Here is an 18,076-nt window from a genome sequence, read left to right on the forward strand (position 1 = left end):
TCTCTTATTCTTCTAAACTCCAAAGAATACAGGCTCAATATTCTTAATTTCTCCTCATAATAGTGTAATGATAATAATAATAATTTTTATTAGTATCAAACTAGGCTTACATTAACACTGAAATGAAGTTACTGTGAAAATCCCCTCGTTGCCACACTCTGGTGTCTGTTCGTATACACTGAGCGAGAATTCAGAATGTCCAATTCACCCAACAAGCATGTCTTTTGGGACTAGTGGGAGGAAACCGGAGCACCCAGAGGAAACCCACGCAGACACGGGGAGAACGTGCAGACTCCGCACAGACAGTGACCCAAGCCGGGAATCAAACCTGGGACCCTGGAGCTGTGAAGCAAGTGTGGAGATGGTGTTCACGGAATACATTCAAGATAGTTTCCTCGATTAGTATGTTGAGGAACCAAGTAGAGAGCAGGATATTTTAGATCTCGTATCATGCAACACAAATTGGGGAAGAATTATCATGTGGTATTGAACTGCAGACTGATTTAGTTAAGTCTGAAACTAGAGTCTCAAATCAGAACAAAGACATCTTAAGTATGACGGGTGCTATGGCCATGATAAATTAGGAAACTAGATCAGGTAATGTGCCAGTAGATAAGCAATGGAAAATGTTAAGGACTTCAGTCACAATTCACAACAGTTATACATTCCTTAAGGGATAAAAATCCCACAGGAAAAGTAGTCCAAATGTGGCTAACAAAGGGAAGTTAAAATAGTATTTGCTTAAGAAAAGAAGCTTATAATGTTGGCAGAAAGAGCATGACACCTGAGAATTATAAAGATTTTAGCATTCAGCAAAGGATAATTGAGAAATTGATAAAGAAACAGAAAGTAGACTATGAGGGGAAATAAGGAAGGGTCTAAAAAAACAATATAATGCATTTTATGGCAGCATAGTGGTGCAGTGGTTAGCACTGCTGCCTCACGGCGCCAAGGTCCTACGTTCGATCCTGGCCCTGGATCATTGTGTGGAGTTTGCACATTCTCCCCATGTTTGCGTGGGTTTCACCCCCACAACCCAAAGATGTGTGGGGTAGGTGAATTGGCCACGCTAAATTGCCCCTTAATTGGAAAAAATGAATTGGGTACTCTAAATTTATTTTTAACAAGTAAATGCGCCTATAGGTGTGTAAAAAGGAAGACAAAAATATTCTGGAAATAATGGAGAACCAAGGGTTTAGTGAAAATGAGAAACTTAAAGAAATTATTATTCCTAAAGAAGTAGTACTGGAGAAATGAATGGAACAAAAGTCAACTAAATCCCCCAGATCTGGCGGCCCACATTCGAGAGTTTTAAAAGAGGTGGTGGTAGGGCAGCACGGTGGCACAGTGGTTAGCACAGCTGCCTCACGGCGCTGAGGTCCCAGGTTCGATCCCGGCTCTGGGTCACTGTCCGTGTGGAGTTTGCACATTCTCCCCGTGTCTGCGTGGGTTTCGCCCCCACAACCCAAAGATGTGCAGAGTTGGTGGATTGGCCATACTAAATTGCCCCTTAATTGGAAAAAATAATTGGGTTCTCTAAATTTATTTAAAAAAAAGAGGTGGTGGCTACAGGGATAGTGGGTGCATTGGATTTGATTTTCCAGAATTCCTTAGATTCTGGAACAGTCTCTGTGAATTGGAAGGTAGAAGGGAAACACTGCTATTCAAGAAAGGTGGGAGGAATGAACACAGGGCACGATAGGTCAGGTTACCTGACATCAGTAGTATGGAAAGGCCTAGAATCACTTAGAAACACTTAGAAAACCCTGTTTTAACAGGGCAGAGTCAACACAGACTTATGAAAGGGAACTGGCTGACAAATCGTTTGAGGTTACAACGAGTAGAACAAGGCAAGAAGCAATCAATGTATGCAGTGTAGTTGGATTTTCAAAAAGCATTGGATAATGAAATGAAATGAAAATCGCTTATTGTCACAAGTAGGCTACAATGAAGTTACTGTGAAAAGATCCTCGGCGCCACATTCCGGCGCCTGTCCGGGGAGGCTGGTACGGGAATTGAATCCGCGCTGTTGGCCTGCCTTGATCTGCTATAAAAGCCAGTTATTTAGCCCAGTGTGCTAAACCAGCCCATACACGATGCCACACAAGAGCTTATTATACAAAGATAGGGCTCATCGGATTGGGGTTGGGGGAGCAGCGGGAATATGAACATGGATTGAGGATTGGATAATGAAAACAGACGGGAGTAAACAGGTCATTTTTGGGTTTATAGGCTACAACTAATGGGCTGCCATAAGGATGAGTGCTTGGGGCCTCAGCTATTTACAATCTACAGGCAGGATTTTCCAAGCCAACTGCAGTGTGTCTTCCGATGGCGGGAGGTGGGATTTCAAATTGCATCCCCTCCACAACGTCGTCGGGAGATGTTGATACTGGAAGGAAAGTGAAGCCCAACGAATGAATAGAGAAGTTTGGCGAAGGATTAAAAAGCCCAGAGAATGGGCAAGAAAACCTGGAGAGGGCAGTTTGGGGAGGTAACTTAGTGGTAACCAGTGACATTGATTTCTTCTGGCTCTCAAGAAAATCTGACAAATATTAAATATTGAAATTGCTTGAACCACCTCTCTGTGGAGTTTGCACTTTCTCCCCGTGTCTGCGTGGGTTTCCTCCGGGTGCTCTGGTTTCCTCCCACAGTCCAAAGATGTACAGGTTAGGTGGATAGGCCATTCTAAGTTGTCCCCTAGTTTGCAAAGGTTAGGAGGGGTTACGGGGATAGGGCAGGGGAGTGGGCCGAGGTAGGGCGCTCTTTCAGAGGGTTGGTATAGAATCGATGGGCCAAATGGCCTCCTTCTGCACTGTATGGATTCCATGTTTCTCCAGCTGTAATGCTCGTCAACATAAGGGTGCAGTTTGAGATATTTTGGCATAGTTTGTGTCCTGTATTATAGGAAGCCTGGAAGACCACAAACCATGGTCAGCTTGTGAGTACAAGTGCTCACAAACACCTTAGTTAAAGCTTCTCCCATCTTTTATTCATCATCTGCTGCTGAGGAACTAGCATATCTTCCTATCAGCATGGTAAAAACAGAACATTAGTCAAGCAGGCAGCTCCAGACTAGATGGTGAAAATAAATAATTTTGCAAAGACTGCAGGGCACAATGGAGCTTTCAATTATAAAGGATATAATTTAAATTATAATATTTTGCCTGAACGCTGACATGCATATGGAGTGTTGAACTATGCCATATTGGTGCAAAATGTATTGAAATGGATTCTTCACTTCAGGGAAAGTAAAGGCTGAATATTAAAAAGAAATGGCAAAGACTGTGATGAATTAGAATTCATGCAGAATAAAGAGGGGAGGCTTCAGAGAACAAGATGCAGTTCCATTGATGGGATTGTTATGTAAAGGGTTTATTTGCTGAACCTGAGCAGCATCTTATTTGCCTGTAGTTGATAGCCCTCATATAACCCAGGTTGGATATTCTAGTCATTGCTGGTTTGTTTCATACAGTGTGATATTGATTCACGCTGAACAGGCTTTCCTGATATGCACTGAGCCGCCTATACACAATCACAGTGTTAGTCAGGGTTCAGCTGTTGGCTACAGTGGGGGAAACATGACAGGATTCTGCTCCCACTGACACCAGGACAGTTACCAGAGTATACCGATTTAAACTAACTGGCAAAAACATCCAGGGATGAAATAAGGAGGATTTTTCACTAATTCGGTTGGGTGTTATGATCCAGAATGCACCGCCTGAAAAGACAGAGGAGGCAGATTCAATAGCAACTTTGAAAAGAACTTGGATAAATAAATGGGTGGCACGGTGACTAACACTGCTGGCTCACAGCGCCAGGGGCCTGGATTAAATTCCGGCCTTAGGTTGCAGTCTGTGTAGAGTTTGCACACTCTCCCCGTGTCCTGATGTACCATCAATTACCACGAGACGAGAATGGTGAAACAATCAAGGCTTTATTGCACAAGATGTTGTGCCTCCTGCAGCTGGAACCAGAATGGCAGTAGTGCAGGAGAGCATACACTTTTATACAGCGCCTGCTGGGAGGGGCCAGCAGGCTGGGATTTACTGTGGTACCTGTAATACAGTGGCAGTACCGTAATACATGTAATGTGTTACTAGTGGTGTCTACCACATTCACCCCTGTTTAAAAAGAGTCCGGCGAGGGTGAAGAAAAATATTACAGATTGAGACTGTCGGGGGATCTGACCCTCCGCTGCGAATGCCTCAGACCTGGTGGTGGTGTGGGCGCCGATGCGGTCACCTGCGACTCTGGGAGCATGTTGTCCTCATCTTCATCACCCCTTAGTGGATCCAGTGGGAGGACGAATCCTGCTGGGATGGGGGCTGCGGTGAGGTTCGGTGGCGGGAGGGTGGGCGGCGCAGGGGTGAATTAGGCAACTGGGGGGGGGGAGAAGCGGTATCAGGTCGGGGGTTGTGGGTGGGGACCCAGTGGGTACCAGGTCCCGGAGGGAGATTGTGTCCTGTCGCCCCGTCGGGGTGTGCCACGTAGGCGTACTGCGGGTTTGCATGGAGGACGTGGACTTTTTCAACCAAGGGATTCGATTTATGGCTCCGCACATGCTTCCGGAGGAGGACGGGTCTAGGAACTGTCAGCCATGTTGGGAGCGAGATCCCGGAGGTGGACTGCCTAGGGAAGGCAAACACCCGTTCGTGAGGGGTCTAATTAGTCGCCGTGCATAGGAGCAACCGGATAGAGTGGAACGCGTCGGGGAGGACCTCCTGCCAGCGGGAGACCGAGAGATTTCTAGGCCGAAGGGCCAGCAGGACGGCCTTCCAGACTGTCCAATTCTCCCTCTACAGCTGCCCGTTTCCCCGGTGGTTGTAGCTGGTTGTCCTACTCGAGGCGATGCCCTTGCTGAGCAGTAACTGACGCAGCTCATTACTCATGAAGGAGGATCTCCGATCACTATGAATATAGGTGGGGAAACCGAACAGAGTGAAGATGCTGTGCAAGGCTTTGATTACCGTGGCAGAAGTCATGTCGGGCCATGGGATGGCGAAAGGGAACCGTGAGTACTCATTAATTACTTTGAGGAAGTACACGTTGCAGTCAATGGAGGGGAGGGGCCCTTTGAAGTCCATGCTGAGACGCTCAAAGGGGCGGGAGGTGCGCTCTATCTGGCCGGTAGAAGTGCGGCTTGCACTCCGCGCAGACTTGGCAGTCTCTGGTTACGGTCCTGACCTCCTCAATGGAGTAGGGCAGGTTGCAGGCCTTAACAAAATGGAAGAACCAGGTGACCCCTGGGTGGCAGAGGTCATAATGGAGAGCCCGGAGTCGGTCCACTTGTGCGCTGGCACATGTACCACAGGATAGGGCATCAGGGGGCTCACTGAGCTTCCCCGGGTGATACAAGATCTCATAGTTATAGGTGGAGAGCTCGATCCTCCACCTCAAGATCTTGTCATTCTTGATCTTGCCCTGCTGCGTATTGTTAAACATGAAGGCAACAGACCGTTGGTCAGTGAGGAGAGTGAATCTCCTGCCAGCCAGGTAATGCCGCCAATGTAGCACTGCTTCTACAATGGCTTGGGCCTCCTTTTCAACAGAGGAGTGCCGGATTTCAGAGGCATGGAGGGTGCGGGAAAAGAAAGCCACGGGTCTGCCCGCCTGGTTGAGGGTGGCGGCCAGAGCTACGTCTGATGTCTCGTCGACTGCGTGCATTGTGGCCTTTGTGATGTCCGCCTTGATGTGGTTGAAGGCCTGGTGGGCCTCAGCCATCAGGGGAAAAACTGTGGACTTGATGAATGGGCGGGCCTTGTCCGCATAATTAGGGACCCACTGGGCGTAATACAAGAAAAACCCCAGGTATCGTTTCAAGGCCTTGGGGCAGTGTGGGAGAGGGAGTTCCAGGAGGGGGCGCATGCGGTCGGGGTCGGGCCCTAGGACTCCATCTTCCACTACATAGCCAAGGATGGCTAAGCGGTTGGTGCGGAACACGCATTTCTCCTTATTGAAGATGACGTAAGGAGTCTGGCGGAATGGAGGAAGTTTGGAGGTTTGCATCGTGGTCCTGCTGATCGTGGCCGCATATGGTGACATTATCTAGGTACGGGAAGGTGGCCCGCAGACCGTACTGGTCAACCATTCGGTCCATTTCTCGCTGGAAGATCGAGACCCCATTGGTGACGCCGAAGGGAACTCTAAGGTAATGATAGAGGCAGCCATCTGCTTCGAAGGCAATGTATTGGCTGTCCTCCGGGCGGATGGTGGTAGGCGGACTTCAAGTCTACTGTGGAGAAGACTCGAAACTGCGCAATCTGATTGACCATGTCAGATATGCATGGGAGGGGGTACACGTCGAGCTGCGTGTACCGGTTGATGGTCTGACTGTAGTCAATGACCATCCTGTGCTTCTCCCAGTCTTCAGTACCACCACTTGAGCCCTCCAGGGGCTGTTACTGGCCTCAATGATCCCCTCCCGCAGAAGCCGTTGGACCTCCGACTTGATAAAGGTCCTGTCCTGTGCACTGTACCGACTGTTCCTAATGGCGATGGGCTTGCAGTCCAGGGTGAGGTTTGCAAACAATGAAGGTGGATCGACCATAAGGGTCGTGAGGCCGCAGACGGTGAGGGGGTCAGCGGTCCACCGAATTTCAAAGTAAGGCTTTGGAGGTGGCATTGAAAATCAAGGCCTAGTAACAGGGCAGCGCAGAGATGGGGGAGGACGTAGAGCCTGAAGTTGCTGAACTCTACACCCTGAACGGTGAGGGTTGCGACACAGTACCCCCGGATTTCCACAGAATGAGATCCGGAGGCCAGGGAGATTTTCTGGGTGACGGGGTGTACCGGGAGGGAGCAGCGCCTTATCGTAGCAGGGTGGATGAAACTCTCTGTGCTCCCGGAGTCAAAGAGGCAGGTTGTCTCGTGCCTGTTGATCTTTAGTATCGCCGTAGCAAGGTTGTGGGGCCGAGACTGAACCAGGGTGATGGAGGCGAGCTGCGGAAGATGTTGGGAGGTCCCGGGCTGATCAGCAGTGGCGGAGGTATCAGTAGGCAGCGAACGGCCCGACGAGCAGGGGCCCGAGGCACGGTCCAAAATGGCGCCGAAGATGGCGGCGCCCACAGCGCGCACATGGTGGGCGGCATCAAATATGGTGGCGCCCACGAGCCGCACATGGCTTATAGTGGAGAAGATGGTGGCACCCCTGGATTGCATGTGGGGGCTGTAGCAATGCCGGGCCTGGAAACAGCGGCGACCGCCGGGCCTGGCAAACGGAAACAAAGTGGCCCTTCTTCCCGCACCCGTTGCAAGTCACGCTCCGCGCTGGGCAGCTCTGCCTAGGATGTTTGCCCTGGCTGCAAAAATAACATCTGTGCCCTCCGGAGTTGACTGGCTGCCGCGCGGCGCAGGCTTGCGGTGTACTTGAGTCGGCAGCTGGTGGAGCCCACGATGCCCACGAGGGTGCCGCACAGTCGGAAGTGTAGGCCTCCAGATTACGGGAGGCCACTTCCAGGGAATTGGCAAGCTGCAAGATCGAGCGTACCCCCTTCCAATAGCCTCTGGCGAATGTACGTAGACTTAACAAACATGATATAAGCATCTCTGATTAGTTGTTCGGTGTGTTGGACTGCCGAAACTGCCTGGCAGTCACAATTCCAACCGAGAATCTGTAGAGCCCGCAGGAAATCATCCAGAGTTCCCCCCAGGAGTTGCTGCCTCGTGACCAAGAGGTGCCTGGCGTACACTTGATTCACTGACTTAATGTACTGTCCCTTTAGTAGCGTCATCGCTTCTGTGTAGGTGGGCGCATCCCGGATGAGGGGAAAAATTTGAAGGCTCACCCGTGAGTAGAGGACTTGGAGCTTCTGTGGGTCTGAGTGTTCTTCAGTGGCTGCTCCGAGGGAACCTTCAAAGCAGGCTAGCCAGTGCTCAAAGGTGGACGTGGTGTTGGCTGCGTGAGGGCTCAGCTGCAGGCGATCAGGCTTGATTAGGAAGTCCATCTTTTAAAATCTTGTGCAATAAATTTATGTACCATCAATTACCACGAGATGAGAATGGTGAAACAATCGAGGCTTTGTAGCAAAAGATGTTGTGCCTGCTGCAGCTGAAACCAGAATGGCAGTAGTGCAGGAGAGTATACACTTTTATACACCGCCTGCTGGGAGGAGCCAGAAGGCTGGGATTTACTGTGTTAACTGTAATACAGTGGCAGTACCGTAATACATGTAATGTGTTACTAGTGGTGTTTGCTGTGTTGGGTACTTTGGATCCGTGAAGTAGACATAGGCCACCAACACTGAAGATGGTTCAACACTATTTTATTGACTCGTATAAAATGCGAAACATACTGGGCGGAATTCTCCGCTCCTGGGAAAAATCGGGAGGGCCGTCGTGAACTCGGCTGAGTTTCACGACGGCCTTGGAGGCCGCTCCTCGCCCCCTATTCTCCCCTCCCAGCGGGGCTAGGAGCGGCGCTCCATAACTCTTGGCCACGGGGGCATCGTGCCAAGAATGACGCGGCCAGTATGCCTAATGACGTCAGCCGCGCATGCGCAGGTTGGCCGGCTCCAACCCGCGCATACGCGGCTGACGTCATGACGCTGTCGGCACGAACCCGCGCATGCGCGGTGGCCGTCTTTCCCCTCAGCCACCCCTCAAGACGTGGCGGCTTGATCTTGCGGGGCGGCGGAGGGGAAATAGTGCGTCCGATTTGGATGCCGGCCTGATGATCGGTGGGCACCGATCGTGGGCCTGTCCCCTCCCGAGCACAGTCGTGGTGCTCTTTCCTTGCTAGGCCACCTACAAGCCCCAAACGCGCTTCTCACTCCCGTTTCACGGCGGCAGCGACCAGGTGTATTTGCCGCTGTTGTGAAACGGCCGCGAACGGCAGGCCGCTTGGCCCATCTGGGTCGGAGAATCGCCGTTCACTGTGAAAAACAGCGAGCGCCGATTCTTCCGAGCGGTGGGGGGATGTGGGGGGCGGGGGGGGGAAGAATCGCGGCGGGCGCCAGGGGGGCCTGAAATTTGTCGGGGGGCCCTCCCGCGATTCTCCCACCCGGCGTGGGGAGCGGAGCATCGCGCCCACTATTAGAACATAGAACATAGAACGATACAGCGCAGTACAGGCCCTTCGGCCCACGATGTTGCACCGACATGGGAAGTCAAAAACTAAAGGCCATCTAACCTACACTATGCCATTATCATCCATATGCTTATCCAATAAACTTTTAAATGCCCTCAATGTTGGCGAGTTCACTACTGTTGCAGGTAGGGCATTCCACGGCCTCACCACTCTTTGCGTAAAAAACCCACCTCTGACCTCTGTCCTATATCTATTACCCCTCAATTTAAGGCTATGTCCCCTCGTGCTAGCCACCTCCATCCGCGGGAGAAGGCTCTCACTGTCCACCCTACCTAACCCTCTGATCATTTTGTATGCCTCTATTAAGTCACCTCTTAACCTTCTTCTCTCTAACGAAAACAACCTCAAGTCCATCAGCCTTTCCTCATAAGATTTTCCCTCCATACCAGGCAACATCCTGGTAAATCTCCTCTGCACCCGTTCCAAAGCTTCCACGTCCTTCCGATAATGAGGCGACCAGAACTGCATGCAATACTCCAAATGCGGCCGTACCAGAGTTTTGTACAGCTGCAACATGACCTCATGGCTCCGAAACTCAATCCCTCTACCAATAAAGGCCAACACACCATAGGCCTTCTTCACAACCCTATCAACCTGGGTGGCAACTTTCAGGGATCTATGTACATGGACACCGAGATCCCTCTGCTCATCCACACTACCAAGAATTTTACCATTAGCCAAATATTCCGCATTCCTGTTATTCTTTCCAAAGTGAATCACCTCACACTTCTCTACATTAAACTCCATTTGCCACCTCTCAGCCCAGCTCTGCAGCTTATCTATGTCCCTCTGTAACCTGCAACATCCTTCCGCACTGTCTACAACTCCACCGACTTTAGTGTCGTCTGCAAATTTACTCACCCAACCTTCTGCGCCCTCCTCTAGGTCATTTATAAAAATGACAAACAGCAACGGCCCCAGAACAGATCCTTGTGGTACGCCACTCGTAACTGAACTCCATTCTGAACATTTGCCATCAACCACCACCCTCTGTCTTCTTTCAACTAGCCAATTTCTGATCCACATCTCTAAATCACCTTCAATCCCCAGCCTCCGTATTTTCTGCCATAGCCGACCGTGGGGAACCTTATTACTGTGGGTTTACACGATGCTAGTTTAACTAGAGACCTGTGCCTGTCCGAACCAGTTGAATCTCTCAGCACGTGGTGTGAGCCTGTACTATACTTGATGTGCTCTTGTGCATCTGAGAGGCAGCACCCAGGATGAGCGGGAAAAGTGATGCCCTCTGTCTTTATAGTGCGTGTGTTCTAACTGGTGATTGGCTGTGGTGTTAGTGCATGTTGATTGGTCCTAGTGTCTGTCCATCAGTGTGTGTCTGCAACATGATACACTTGTGTATATTATGACAGTGTTTACCACATGTTCGCTCCAGTTTCCTCCCAAAATCCAAAGATCTGCAAGTTAGGTGGGGTTACAGGGATAAGGTAGAGGAATGGGCTGAGGTAGGGTGCTCTTTTGGAGGGTTGGTGCAGACTCAATGGCCGAATGGCCTCCTTCTGCACTGTGGGGATTCTATGTTCAATGATTCTATGAAATACTTGAATCAAAAATGATTTGCAGGGAACACAGCAGGGGAGTGGATAACTTGGATAACTTTCAAAGAGCTGGCACCGTAAGATGGGCTGAATGACCCCCTCACACTGTATCATTCTAAGATTGTCACGAGCTGCCATTCCTTATCATACATACAAAGAAGGAAAGTGGATATTGGGTTCGGGAAAGCTTGCGTCAGGGTGTGGAATTTAATGCTACATTTTCCTTCTCGGTTGTTCTGACTTTTAATAATTAAAAGGGAGGCATAATCAGTGCCATATACATGAATGCAATTCTGCCAATGAATCCAGGAAAGCTGACAAGCAACAAGCTCTCATGTCACCGAATATTTCAGATATTTCTACTAGTGGAACAGTAAGACTCAGTGTCAGCAGGTGAAGGTGTTCTTGGCAGGATTCAGGAAGGAGATTGAAGGAGCATAAACAATGATTTTTTTAAAAATGTGGTTTTAAAAGAGAATTTTATAGGTTTGGAGGTTGAACGGCAAACAGTGCCCTTTTAACCTGCAGAGCAACAGCAAAAGTAAATAACTTTAAGCCATACCACTTGAGAAATATACACACAAATGGATAGAATGCAAGGGTTATTTTGGGAGGTTGGGGTAGGTCAAGTGAGAGACTCTGAGCTATACCCCAAAATATTAAATTAGATGTGGACTTCAAAACTGGATGAGTAAATGTTGAAAATGAATTCCCCTCTGAGCATCTACTGCTTTCACCCCTTGTACAGAAAGGACCCTTCAAACATTGGGAGACATGGCATGGTCTTGTCATTCTACTTGTAGTTTACAGCACCATCTGAGTACTTTGTTATATTACCCTCTCTGCTACCCTCCCTGTTGGGGAGCTGTAAATAATGTTAGTTCATTCACGGCTGAATGCAACTGAGCATGCATTGCCCTTGGTCCGTGCAATACACATTAAAAAGATGGTAACGCGACTCGGATGGACTTTTATGTTTCATTTGAGAAGTTAAGGACTGAACTGGTGATCCACTTTGGAACTCATAAAGTTGATTTGAGGAAATATTAGCAATTTCCAAGATTGTTGTGTGCACACAGTGAGTCAGCAGAGTATGTAATTGAACAAAATGACACTGAAGTTGTTTATGGGGATGTTGGGGAAATTCAACCCGAACAACGAGGGCTGATATAATTAGGAACAGTTAACATACTTGGTTGAAACAAAAATAAAATAGGAGAAGAGGGTGAAGTAAGTATTTTCCTCACCCTGATGGGGGTGCACCTGAGGTGTATGTCTAACCAATGTTGTCCCCGAAACCCCAGGATTATGGACTATTCAGAAAATAATGAGATTCTGGACTCATACTGGCCTGCATGCTCCATTCTGGAGACTAAGGGCCGGATTCTCCGATTCTGAGGCTATGTTCGCAGCATGTGTCTAGTCTTACGACGGAAAAGATAGCGCTGCCCCCGCACCAATCCTCCACCTGGTGGGGGACTAGCAGCCGCGCCACATAAACCCCTGGCATTCCCTGCAGATACGGATTGAGAATTGCCAGATCGCACCATATTTTTTTCCTTTATGTTTTTATTCAGTTTTCATATTTTATATTGAACAAATTACAAATTGTTAGGAGAGAAAAAAAAAAACAAAAAAAACAAACAAACACGCAAAAATTAACATACATATTTACAGGTAAGCATCTTCGTAGTAGTAACTGCGCCCGCCCGCCCCCCCCCCCCCCCCCCCCCCCCCCCCCCTCAACATGTTTATTTAGTTTGGTTTTGGGCCTTAGCTAGCCATCGAACCCCCGTACCGAACCTGTAGCCCCCCCCCCCCTCCCACTACCTTCCCCCGACTATTCTTCCTCTTGTACATTGGCCACAAATAGGTCCCGGAACAGTTGCATGAATGGCTCCCACGTTCTGTGGAAGCCGTCGTCCGAACCTCGGATGGCAAATTTGATTTCTCCATTTGGAGAGATTCCGAGAGGTCGGACAGCCAGTCCGCAGCTCTGGGCGGTGCTGCTGACCGCCAGCCAAACAGGATTCTACGGCGGGCGATCAGGGAGGCAAAGGCAAGGGCGTCCGCCCTCCTCCCCAGGAATAGATCTGGCTGTTCTGAAACCCCGAAGACCGCCACTATCGGGCATGGCTCCACCCTCACTCCCACCACTTTGGACATAACCTCGAAGAAGGCTGTCCAGTACTCCACGAGTCTGGGGCAAGACCAGAACATGTGGGCGTGGTTGGCCGGGCCTCTTTGGCACCGTTCACATCTGTCTTCCACCTCCGGGAAGAACCTACTCATACGGGTTCTTGTTAAGTGGGCTCTATGTACCACTTTTAGTTGCGTCAGGCTGAGCCTTGCGCACGTGGAGGTGGAGTTGACAAAGTGCAGTGCTTCGCTCCAGAGTCCCCACCCTATCTCCATCCCCAGGTCGTCCTCCCATTTCCTTCTTGTTGCGTCCAGTACGGTGTCGTCCCTATCTACCAGTCGGTCATACATGTCACTACAGTTCCCTTTCTCTAGGATACTTGCGTCCAGTAGGTCTTCCAGTAGTGTCTGTCGTGGCGGTTGTGGGTACGTCCTTGTCTCCTTTCGTAGGAAGTTTTTGAGCTGCAGGTACCGTAGCTCGTTCCCCCCAGCTAGCTGAAATTTCTCTGTCAGTTCGTCCAGTGTTGCGATCCTGTCGTCCGTGTATAGGTCCCTGACTGTCAGTGTCCCCCCGTCCTGCCTCCACCTTTTGAAGGTGGCGTCAGTCAGTGCTGGTGTGAACCTATGGTTGTTGCAGATGGGAGCCCTGTTCGACATTTTGGTCAGGCCAAGTTGCTGCCGCAGTTGGTTCCAGGATTGGAGGGTGGCTGTCACCACTGGGCTGCTGGAGTGTTTTTTGGGTGGGGATGGGAGTGCTGCCGTGGCGAGGGCCCGGAGGGAGGTTCCCATGCAGGAGGCCTCCTCCGCACGCACCCACTCAGCTTCTGGCTCCTGGATCCATCCCCTTACTCGCTCAGCTGTTGCTGCCCAGTGGTAGAATTGTAGATTCGGGAGGGCTAGCCCTCCCCTGGTTTTTGTTTTTTGTAAGACCTTCTTTGGGATCCTAGCATTTTTACCCCCCCATACGAACGCCATGATGAGTTTGTCCAGCGCTTTGAAAAAGGCCTTGGGGATGTAGATCGGAATGGATCTAAACAGGAAGAGGAACCTGGGCAGTACGTTCATTTTGATCGTCTGAACTCTCCCCGCGAGGGAGAGCGGGAGTGTGTTCCATCTTTGCAGGTCCTTTTTAACTTCCTCCGTCAGGCTGGTGAGGTTCCATTTGTGGATCCCTTTCCAGTCATGGGCTATTTGGATCCCCAGGTAGCGGAATTTATGTCGGGCTTGATTGAACGGCAGCCCCTTTAGTGCTGCCCCCCCCCCCCCCTTGCGGGTGTACTGGGAAGATCTCACTTTTGCTCATGTTGAGTTTGTAGCCCGAGAAGGCTCCAAACTCTTTCAGGAGCGCGATGATTCCGTCCATGCTGCTTTGTGGGTCCGAGATATAGAGGAGCAGATCATCCGCATAGAGTGAGACTCTGTGCTCTCTACCTCCCCTTCGGATCCCCCTCCAATTTTTTGCTGCCCTGAGCGCGATTGCTAGCGGTTCAATTGCTAGTGCGAACAGCAGCGGGGACAGTGGGCATCCTTGTCTGGTGCCCCTGTGCAGCTGGAAGTATTGGGAGTTGGTATTGTTGGTCTGTACACTCGCCATGGGAGCGTTGAGATCGCACCATATAACATGGCGCCGGCCACGCACGGTCGCGGCCTGCCATATAGTGCCCCCCTGTAACCCCCCTCGCCACCCCGAGACAATCACCCCCACCAGTCTCCCCAGCCCCCAGTGAAGCACCCCCCCCCCCCCCCCCCCCCCCGCCCCGGCCAGCGGAATGGCTTCCCCCTGACTGAGGCTGCGCTCGACACAGTCCACAGTCACCACGGGAGGTTCAAGAAAACCCAGAATATAAGTGATCCACGCAGTCGGGAAGTGGGTCCATCGGGGGCGAAGCATTGGGAAGGGCCTTCAGGTGACATCCTGAGGCCGTCCCAATGGCGTGTGGCGTACTCACCAATGATGCCGTTTTGGAGGGGGCAGAGCATCTGAAAACAGGCGCCAATTTCGGCGTCAAAAGGGTTTCTCTCCCCAATCGCGGAACGCAATTTCGCCGTCGGCAATCGGAGAATCTCGCCCATAGTGTTCCTGCCATAGGAGAATCAATTGGTCTCCACTGGAGCCAGGCCCAGGTGCGAATCTCTCTTCTTAACCATGCAAATATATGCATGGTGGAGAGCTCACTGGATTCCATCGGAATCCACATATTGGGGTGCGATTTTGAGCGGGCAACCCACCCCTGAGGTCCGGTGGCTGGTCCCCCACTTCTCACAAACCTAATCCTGTCCCCCCTTGTTCAAAAGGAGAGGATCCCCCCCCCACACCCCCAAAGCACACGCGGAAAGACCCCATAGGCCTCCCTTCAGATCCTCCATCAGTTCCCCCGATCAGAGACCTCTATCTGTCAGCCCTCTCTGAAAGCTGAAGAGCAGTCCAGGCAGTACAGTGAAAATGCCGTGATCTTCCACTGTGCTGCCTGGACTGTTGCTGGATTAGTGATCCGGAGACGCATGGGAATGCTCTGGGAATCTAGGTTCGAATCCCATCATGACAGATGGTGAAATTTAAATTCCATAAAAACCTTGAATTAAAAGCCTAATGACCATGAAACCATTGGCGATTGTAGTAAAACCCATCTGGTTCACTCATGTCCTTTAGGAACGGATTTCGATCATCCTTACATGGTCTAGCATACATGTGAGTCCAGACCCACAACGTGGTTGAATCTTAAATGCCCTCAGGAATGGGTAATAAGCACAGTGGGCTAAGACAGCCGGCTTGTAATGCAGAACAAGACCAGCAGCGCGGGTTCAATTCCCATTCCAGCCTCCCCGAACAGGTGCCGGAATGTGGCGACGAGGGGCTTTTCACAGTAACTTAATTGTAGCCTATTTGTGACAATAAGTGATTATTATTATTATTATTAAATGCTGGCCCAACCAGCACTGCCCACATCCCATGAACAAATAAAAAAATCCAACTTGTTAAATTTTCAGGTGTTGTTGATATTAGCTTCGTCAAATAATATTCCGGGAACCTATGTTCAGATACCATTTTACATTTTGACATATAAGTTTTTATTAAGTGGGGAGGTAGTGTGATATACTTTAAGATCTTAGAATTTTATCATACTGTTGGAGTTCATAATAGCTGCCTACAGCTGAGGATGCATTTTTCTTGTGCAATGCACAATACTATTTTATGCAGCTCCAGCCAAGTCCATGCTTGAACAATCTTCAGAGTCACTCTTCGCTGCTGTAAGGAGGGTCACTTACATTTCACCATCACCATGTAGACATCAATAGTACAGATTGGAGGTTGCGGAAGACGCTCTCCTTTTTCCAAGATGTCCGGTATTTCGCGGGCTGGGATCCCGTCGTACGGCTTCCCACCAAAAGTCATCAATTCCCAGATAGTGACACCTGTAAGAAATAAACCAATATAAAATGCACTCGTCACCCACTGCATGCTTGAACCAGAGAATAGATTCAGAAACAGCCAGCGGAATCTGAGAATGGGAAAGGCCTGTGTGCCTTACCCAGCACGCTGCTGATTCCTCCATAAACATGCAGTGTTTAGAGTCGAGAACCTACCATAGCTCCACACGTCACTTTGATGGGTGAACTTCCGATAGTGAATACATTCCAAAGCCATCCACTTAATCGGCATCTGCAAGAATATGGCAGAGTATATACGAGTGAAATGTTTCCAACTGTTCTTATATGATGAACATATAGAAATTATAATAATAACAATCTTTATTGTCACAAGTAGGCTAACAATAACACTGCAATGAAGTTACTGTGAAACGCCCCTAGTCGCCACATTCCGGCGCCTGTTCGGGTACACAGAGGGGGAATTCAGAATGCCAAATTACCTAAGGGGGTGGCACCATCGGGAGAGTGGGGAATTGTTCGACACCTGTAACATATTAGAATGCCTTGAGCATAACCAGTATAATGCCTCTGTAACTTTCTTCCACTATGCAGGCTGACTTCCGAACTGTTGGACCATCTCTCCAGGCACCCACCGGGCACACCGCGTGCAGGTGATGGGTGTGAGCCAGTACTCAGCAGACAGACAGGGGTCAGACTATGGCATAAATTGAGGATCATAGGCGCACACGTCCATGTCCTCGACAGTGACCCGCTGATGGTGCCGACGGAGTGATGTGACACAGACCCTGGGAGGGTGGGAGATTGGGGTGGGGTTTGGTCAGGTATCAATGATGGACCAGGCCATGTCCTAAATGAAGTGAGCCAATATGAGAGCCACCCTGGCCCTCCGGGCTTGCCGGACCCTCGCACCTGCCGTCTGCCCTGCAGCCTCTGGCTGATCCTCGGGTTCATCCCCAGGTCGTCCTTCAGACCTTGCTGGTCAAGCACTGTCACATCATCCTCGTCCTCGGAGGTGGCCACATGTTCCTAATCCCCAATCTCCAGCACGTCATCCTGGTGCTGGGCCAGATTGGAGAGGACACAACAGACCACTGCAAAGCAGGCGATCCCCCGGGCAGTGTACTGGAGTGCACCACCGGAGCAGTCAAGGCATCGGAACCACGTTTTATGCTGTCCGATGCACCGCTCAATGTCGGCTCAGGTAGCCACATGGGCCTCTTAGATTGGGTCTCCGCATTGAACTCCGGCCTCCATAGTAGCAGTATTAGCCATGTTCCCAGCGGGTACCCCCTTATCCTCCAAGAGCCAACTGCTCATCCTGGCGTGGTCCTCGAAGAGGCCGGGAATGTCTGACTGACCCAGGATGTAGCTGTTGTGCACACTCCCCAGGTATCGTGCACACATGTGTATGATCTGCATGTGGTGGTCACACATGAACTGAATATTCAGGGAGTGGATCCCCTTCCTGTTAATGTAAGGCACTCCCAGATGGCCGGCGAGTGCAATGCAACATGCGTGCAGTCTATCAGCCCCAGGACCTGCGGCATCCTGGCGATGGCGGAGAATCCTGCTGCCCGGGAATCTTGTTGGGCTTCATCAATGTCAAAGTTTATACAGTTCTCCGCCTAGGCAAACAGGGCATCTGTGATCTGTCGGATGCAGCTGTGGGCTGTGGCCTGTGAGATGTCACACAGGTCCCCGCTCGAGCTCTTGAAGGGTCCTGAGGCGTAAAGGTTCAGGGCTGGAGTGCCCTTGACGGCCACAGGGTGGAGGTATCCTCCTCCTTCACATAGTGCTAAATCTGTGTGGACATGGCACAGGTGGCGCATGTCTCCTTGTTGAGGCGGAGCCTCCTGCGGCATGCACAACGACCAGCGGTGCCTGTACACCCTGGGCCTGCTAG

At 50.4% G+C, this 18,076-nt stretch overlaps 1 protein-coding gene across 1 annotated transcript in view; it reads right to left on the reverse strand.

Annotated features, from left to right (window-relative positions):
- The window catches only part of LOC119958521 (receptor tyrosine-protein kinase erbB-4-like), a 1,233,387-nt gene that overhangs the window by 117,421 nt on the left and 1,097,890 nt on the right, over positions 1 to 18,076 (reverse strand). Inside the window, exons 22-23 of the mRNA XM_038787050.1 lie at positions 16,369 to 16,444; positions 16,051 to 16,197 (exon numbers count right to left, since the gene is read on the reverse strand). Coding sequence (XP_038642978.1) covers positions 16,051 to 16,197; positions 16,369 to 16,444 — 223 coding nt within the window. The remainder of the gene's footprint in view (positions 1 to 16,050; positions 16,198 to 16,368; positions 16,445 to 18,076) is intronic.

Source organism: Scyliorhinus canicula, chromosome 2 (assembly GCF_902713615.1).
Source record: "Scyliorhinus canicula chromosome 2, sScyCan1.1, whole genome shotgun sequence".
In the NCBI taxonomy this organism is placed as follows: Eukaryota; Metazoa; Chordata; class Chondrichthyes; order Carcharhiniformes; family Scyliorhinidae; genus Scyliorhinus; species Scyliorhinus canicula.